Below are 7,785 nucleotides of genomic sequence, written 5' to 3' on the forward strand. Positions count from 1 at the left end.
GCAAACATGATAGATTAGGCCCTGAATTCTGAGAGTGGTTAATGGATATAACCATCTGCTTTTGTCAGTCTCCCTTCTCATATCTACATGTTGCTTCACATTTGATGCATTCAGGAATATTACTGGAAAGGGTCTCATTCTCTTTTTCTTTTTTTTAATTGAAGTGTAGATGATTTACAATGTTGTGTTAGTTTCACTGGGGTTCATTTTTATATGCAAACTGAACCTCAGGAATCATGATCCTACATATTGTTACACTTGAGTTTTGTGTCATAGACCAAGTCTTTTTATAACAAATCTGGTAGCATTTTCTGCCACCCTTTCTCAAAGGTTTTTTTGACCTCTTCAGCATCCACATGTTTCAGGATTTCACAACCATGCTCCATGTACAAGTACTACCTAAAATGTTCTTTATAGGTCACTGGAGTGCAAAATAAAGGGCTTGTTTTTGCAGGGATTCTTTTTTTTTTTTTAACGTATTTATTAATTTTTGACCACATTGGGTCTTCGTTGCTGTGCATGGGCTTTCTCTAGTTGCGGCGAGCGGGGGCTACTCTTTGTTGCAGTGCACGGGCTTCTCATCGCCGTAGCTTCTCCTGTTGCGGAGCACAGGCTTTAGAGGTGTGGGCTTCAGTAGCTGTGGCATGTGGGCTCAGTAGTTGTGGCTCACAGGCTCTAGAGCGCAGGCTCAGTAGTTGTGGCACACAGGCTTAGTTGCTCCGCGGCATGTGGGATCTTCCCGGACCAGGGCTCGAATCCATGTCCCCTGCATTGGCAGGTGGATTCTTAACCACTGTGCCACCAGGGAAGTCCCCCGTCTCCTTTTTATACGGACCCTTTTGACTTCTTTGGGCTCATCTCAAGATCCTTAATTTAATCAAATCTGAAGTCCCTTTTGCTGTGTACGTTAACATGTTCGCAGGTTCCAGGGATTAGGGCGTGGACATCTTTAGGATGTTCAATTAGCCTACCATACCCTGAAATGTGCACATACCTGTTGGGACTTGTTCAGTTTATATTATTTGAATGTAACTTTCTATTTAAGCAAATTAATCATTCAGGACTTGGTACCACTTTAAACATTTTAAGCCAGTGGCTTCCATACGTTTTTAACTATGACCCTCAATAAGAAATATTTTACATCCCAACCAAGTATAAATGTAACATATGTGCATATTTATGTGTATGTCTACAGCTGAAACAAGCATTTTATATAGTGTTACCCTTACTGCTTGTGATATGCTTTTCATGTTTTTATTATTTCTTTCACATAATTTCTTTTATTTATTGTTTTAAATTTAATTTTTATTTTATATTGGGTATAGTTGATTTACAATGTTGTGTTAGTTTCATGTGTACAGCAAAGTGGTTCAGTTATACACATACACATACCCATTCTTTTTCAGATTCTTTTCCCATATAGGTTATTACAGAATATTGAGGGGTTTTTTCCTTCCTCTCCTTGGCCGCACCATGCAGCTTGTGGGATCTTAGTTCCCCAACTAGGGATCGAACCTGGCCCTGGCAGTGAAAGTGCTGAGTCCTAATCACTGGACCACCAGGGAATTCCCACTTCTTTTTCTTTGAAATGTCACAGTGTACGGAATGGATTTCACAGTTCACGAGTATATGCCAGCAACTTGAGAAATTCTGTTACAGTGGGGATGAAGCAATGAAGAAATCAAAGTGCTTGTTTTCCTCATGATTGTTACATCCTAGTTCTTCTAAATGGGCAGGGAAAAATTAGGAAGTATGTAGTAAATCAAATAATAAGTGCCATGGGGGAAAAGAAAGCAGAGTAAGGCAGATGGGAAGAGTGGAAGGTGTGTTGGGGTGGGAGGAATTATTTTATACTGGGTGATAGGAAGGCCTCACCCAGTTGAATGACATTTGAGCAGAGAGACCCGAAGGGAATGAGAGAAAAAGCAAGGTTCGCAGCTTCCTGGGCAAAAGCTTTCCAAGCTGAACATAACTCTCCCTCTCCTCCATTCAGGGTTGCCTTTGAGAACCTGCTCTCTTTCTTCTCCTCCCAGGTTCTTTCTCAGCTGTCCCAGGTTAGTTTTCCCTTTCCCCCTTCTTTTTACAGAGACCAGAATCACTGCCAGGCTTAGAACAATGAATGTTATTATCCCAACCGCTTCCCAAATTTACTCTTAGAAGATCATTTCTACCAGGACCTAAAATACTGTTTAATGCCTACAGTCTGTGCTTTCCTAACCTAATTCAGTAGAAGCCCACTTGTCATAAGCCTGCTAAGGAACAGGTGATTAGGCATTTAATTGACGTTGCTGTAGGTTGGAAGGTGGGTTGTCTTTGTTGCCCTGCAGCCATCCGATTTCAAACCTACAGTTCTTCTGTTAAACTGTTAGACCTGTGGTTCTAAATAGGTCACATTTACAGAAGAGTCCCTTGACCCTGTTCTTCGCGTCCACTTACACGAAAAAGCATAACAAAAGGATAAGTGGTGTGGTACAGACATGACCCTTTCCCTGGTTTTTTAAGGCCTTATCCCTGAGTGTGAAATACTGGTGTTTCTGAACAAAGCATTTACTTGTCCTCACCTCTGAATATCGCTTTTTCTTTTAGGCAGCAAGAATCCCGATGAGGTGGAGACTCTTGGAAAAGTCGCATTAAAATACCTTTCACGTGAAGAGCCATCTTGCTGGCAAATCTGGAAACAGGTTGCAAGTGATTCAACGTGCTGTCTTCAGAGGAGGACTTCCCATTTCCTACAAGGTGATTCTCAGGTTTCTGAAAGTGAGAACCATGTGATGAACCACAAAGGCGATAGTTCCAGTTACCTTGAAAATCAAGAGATTTTGATTTCGAGAACCCAGGATTCCTATGGGAATACGTGTGTGAGTGAGTCAGCGAATCAGAGTAGAGGTAAGCAAACGAACGGGAAAAACAACCCACGTATGTGTGAAGCCTTCATGAAGAAATCAGCCCTGAGTGATCCTGTGAAAACTGACACAGAACAGAAACCCTGCAAAGGAGAGATAGCGTATCCCTGTAGAGAGTGTGGGAAAAGCTTCAGTGATAGCGAAGTGCTCCCAGTTCATCCGAGGGTTCGCCTGGGAGAGAAATGCTCCCATCTGCAAAGTCATCAAAGAATTCACCCGCGAGGGAAAGTCGATAAATGTCGTGAATCCAGCGATGGTTTCAACAGGAACTCCTTTCATCCCCGTCAATCTAATCACACGGGAGAGAAGTCCTATAGGTGCGACAGTTGTGGCAAGGGATTCAGTAGCAGCACAGGCCTTACCATCCACTACAGGACACACACGGGGGAGAAGCCTTACAAATGTGAGGAGTGCGGTAAATGCTTTAGCCAAAGTTCAAATTTTCAGTGCCATCAGAGAGTCCACACCGAAGAGAAACCATACAAGTGCGACGAGTGCGGGAAGGGCTTCAGCTGGAGCGTTAACCTTCGTGTTCACCAGAGGGTCCACAGGGGTGAGAAACCCTATAAGTGTGAGGAGTGTGGGAAGGGCTTCACGCAGGCCGCGCATTATCATATACATCAGAGGGTCCACACCGGGGAGAAACCCTACAAATGCGATGTCTGCGGCAAGGGGTTCAGTCACAATTCCCCTTTGATATGCCACCGGAGGGTCCACACTGGAGAGAAACCGTACAGATGTGAGGCGTGCGGGAAGGGCTTCACCCGTAACACAGATCTTCACATCCACCTCCGTGTCCACACGGGAGAGAAACCCTACAAATGCAAGGAGTGCGGGAAGGGCTTCAGTCAGGCTTCCAATCTGCAAGTCCACCAGAACGTCCACACCGGGGAGAAACGATTCAAATGCGAGACGTGTGGGAAGGGCTTCAGTCAGTCATCAAAGCTGCAGACCCACCAGAGAGTCCACACAGGGGAAAAGCCCTACAGATGCGACATGTGCGGTAAGGACTTCAGTTACAGTTCAAATCTTAAACTGCACCAAGTCATTCACACTGGAGAAAAACCGTATAAATGTGAGGAGTGTGGGAAGGGCTTCAGTTGGAGATCAAACCTTCATGCACATCAGAGAGTCCACTCAGGAGAGAAACCCTACAAATGTGAGGCATGTGATAAGAGCTTCAGTCAGGCCATAGATTTCCGGGTCCATCAGAGGGTCCACACGGGTGAGAAACCCTACAAGTGTGGTGTCTGTGGGAAGGGCTTCAGCCAGTCCTCTGGTCTTCAGTCCCATCAGAGGGTCCACACTGGGGAGAAGCCCTACAGATGCGACGTGTGTGGAAAGGGCTTTCGTTACAGTTCACAGTTTATATACCACCAGAGGGGCCACACTGGTGAAAAGCCTTACAAATGTGAGGAGTGTGGGAAAGCCTTCGGGCGGAACCTGAATCTTCGCCATCACCAGAGGGTCCACACAGGAGAGAAACCCCACAAGTGTGAGGAGTGTGGGAAGGCCTTCAGTCTCCCCTCCAATCTTAGAGTCCATCTGAGTGTTCACACTCGGGAGAAACTGTTTAAATGTGAGGAGTGTGGGAAGGGCTTCAGTCAGAGTTCTCGGCTTCACGCCCACCAGAGGGTCCACACAGGAGAAAAACCATACAAGTGTGACATATGTGGTAAGGACTTCAGTCACCGTTCACGGCTTACATACCATCAGAAAGTCCACACTGGCAAGAGTCTTTAAAAGTGAGAAGTCTGTTAATGACTTCAGTCAGGATGCACACCTTCAAGGTTTTGGAGAGTCCTTGCTGCTGGTAAACTCTATGAAGTATTGAGAGTGGAAAGGGATTCCTTCAGATGGAATCTTCCCAGCAAATCCATTAAAATGGTGACATAGAACCATACATAGTAATGGGAGAAATAGGTTGTAACCCTCTTGGTAAGATCCACGTGATACAAATGATCTCTCAAAGTGTATATATGCCTAAAGACAGTGTGTGAAAAGGATATTTGCCGTATACTAACTAGTTGTTTTTTTGAGGTGGGACGTCAAGGAGGGCTTTGGGGTTATTTTTCCATCAACTTCCATTTTATACTTGTTTACAGTGACCGTTACTTTTACTAAAGCTGTAAAACTATGAAAAATGAATAAAATTACTAAAAAGTTCCTGTAGCGAAGAATTTGTAATATGACTGCTTTATTTCATATGATATATTGGATTAAAATTAAGGAATAGATCCCCAGAGATGAACCTTTGATCATCAGAAGTAAATACATATCTGCCGCAGATGTATATAAAGGAATGTTCATTGCATTATTGTTTATAATAGCAAACAGAAATAATCAGTTGGGTTGCCAAAGTATTTTATGATTTACTTATCCAGTGCAAATTGTTGCTATGGATGTTGGAAGATGTCCAGAATACATTAACCTGGAAAAACACAAAGCATGGAAGTTTTGTGTGATCTCATTAAAAAAGAAAAAAAAAAAAGGTATTTATTTTTACTTATCTCTAAATGATGGGATTTTGCTTGACATAAATTTTTGCATTTCTTTAAACTTCTTGTTTTGAAATAATTTAAAACTTTCCAAATGTAAAAATTATATAAAATCTCTCATGTACCCTGTACTCAGATTCACCAGTTAACATGTTTGAGTCATTATTCTCTTAATGTATGTGAATGTGTATATATGCACACACATATTGACATATGCTTTTTTTTAACCATGAGTATGTTCCAGACCTCCTAGCCTTTGCATCTGAATACTTAAGTAATACTGTGAGAACAAGGATATTTACCTACATATCTACAGCACAAGTATAGCATTCAGGAAAATTGAATATTGATACATAACGTCTAACCTCCAGACCTTATTCACATTTTAGCAGTTGTCTCTCTCTTTCTCTCCCTCTCCCCCTCCTCCCTCCCTCTCTCTTTCCTTTTTCTTTATTTTTTTGGTAGGTGACAGAATTAAAATCAACTTATCAACAAATCTTCAAAGAAAGGTCTATATTTGCCTTCCACATAATTTGATTATTCACCATATGAATATCCAGTTGTTCCTATACCAATTACTGAACATTTCCCTTGTTCCCCACTACTTTGCAGTGCCACTTTTGAAGAAAATCAGTCATCTATATATGATTAGATGGATGTCTTGACTCTCAATTCCCTTTGATTGGTCTACTTTTCAATAATTTTCCCAATACCACACTGCTTCAGTTACCATAGCTTTGCGACGAGTCTTGATATTTGGTAGAAAACATTTTCTCATCTTGCTCTCTTTTTAGATGTCTTGGCAGCTTCCAGTTAGGGTAATAGGAGATACAAACAGAACCACCCATGAAGTATGCTTTCCAAAAAAAAATAAACCTGAATCAAATTGAACCTCTAATTCTAACCACTGGTACACAGGAAATACATATGGAGAAATATTTGTGACAACATGAATAAAACTGTAGGGCATATGCTAAGTGAAATAAGTGAGAAAGAAAAATAATGCATGGTATCAGTTATATGTGGAATCTAAGGGAAAAAAAGATCAAACTTAGAACCATGTAGTGTGATGGTGGTGGTTGCCTGGGGAATGGGGAGAGGTTGGTTATAAAAAGGGTACAAACTTTCAGCTTTAAGATGAACAAGGTCTGAGGATCTAATCTATGGTGACTACAGTTGATGATGCAGTATTGTATAGTTTAAATTTGCTAAGAGTAGATATTAAAAGTTCTCACTCCTCTCCCCCCAGAAGAGTTAGCTATGTGAAGTGATGAATGTGTTCATTCACCTGTGGGAGTCCTTTCACAATGTATATCAATTCATCACATATACTTTAAATATATTACAATTTTACTTGTCAGTTATACCTCATAAAGCTGAAAAAAGTTGAATTTGTTACCGTTATCTGAGCAGGATACCCCACTTACGCACCTACTTTTTGAATAATTGTGGCTCATTGATTTAGACCATCCTGAAGAAAAATAAAACATTCTATTGTATTTACTTATTTTCCTATTGTGTTTATGGTGATTTTATTTATTATGGTAACTTTACAAATTGAAGGTTTGTGGCAAACCTGTGTCAAGCAAGTCTACTGGTGCCATTTTTCCAACAGCATTATTTGTATATTAAGTTGTGTACATTATTGTTTAACATAATGTAATTGCACACTTAGATTACATTATAGTGTAAACTTATATGCAGTGGGAAACTAAAAAATTCATACAACTCAAGTTTATTTCGATATTTGCTTTATTGCAATGGTCTGGAATCTAACACCAAATATCTCCGAGGTATGCCTGTATTCTAGACTTTTCTTTTTCAAAGTACAGTATTTCCTTCACTTCTTGCTAATGCATTTTCTTTCGTTTGCTGGAAAACTCCAGATTTCAAAATGAGCAATTAAAACCAACAAAAGTGGGAAAGTCGTTATTTATATTGTGGCTTGATCAAAGGTTACTTTTCCTTCTCATGAGCCTTTGGCATCTTGGAATGAATAGCTCATGCTAGGTAAACATTGTCAGGGGTCTACATGCATCCAGGCACAAGGAGAGTAAAGAAGGCAATAAACCGAGTTTGAGATCCTCCTCTCTTCGCCTTTCTTTACTATACAGCCACATTTACTTTTCAGTCTCACTTATTAGTAACAATAACAACAACAACAACAAAAAAACCCTCCAGAAGAGAAGGAAGGAAGGAAAAGAAAAAGATCAAGTGCTAATTGCGCCTCCAAACTGACTGAACTGAACCGGTTTATATTTAAAAACAAAACAAAGCAAACAAAAAGAAGTGGCATTACTTTGCCGAGGATTCTGGGGAGTGTAGTCCAGCAGCGCCGGGTAGTCAGAGTCACTTCCGCTCTCGAAGGGAGGAGGTGTAGGCCC

At 41.1% G+C, this 7,785-nt stretch overlaps 1 protein-coding gene across 15 annotated transcripts in view; it reads left to right on the forward strand.

Moving 5' to 3' along the window:
• LOC308605400 (uncharacterized protein) overlaps positions 1–6,894 on the forward strand; it is a 43,468-nt gene extending 36,574 nt beyond the window's left edge. For all 15 annotated transcript variants that reach the window (XM_081215364.1, XM_081215367.1, XM_081215369.1 and 12 more), the window contains one exon: positions 2,587–6,894. In XM_081215364.1, the coding sequence (XP_081071490.1) occupies positions 2,587–4,646 (2,060 nt within the window). In that variant the 3' untranslated portion in view covers positions 4,647–6,894. The remainder of the gene's footprint in view (positions 1–2,586) is intronic.
• Positions 6,895–7,785: the final 891 nt, after the last annotated feature.

The sequence above is a fragment of the Mesoplodon bidens genome (genome assembly GCF_964165515.1).
Source record: "Mesoplodon bidens genome assembly, chromosome: 18".
NCBI lineage: Eukaryota > Metazoa > Chordata > Mammalia > Artiodactyla > Ziphiidae > Mesoplodon > Mesoplodon bidens.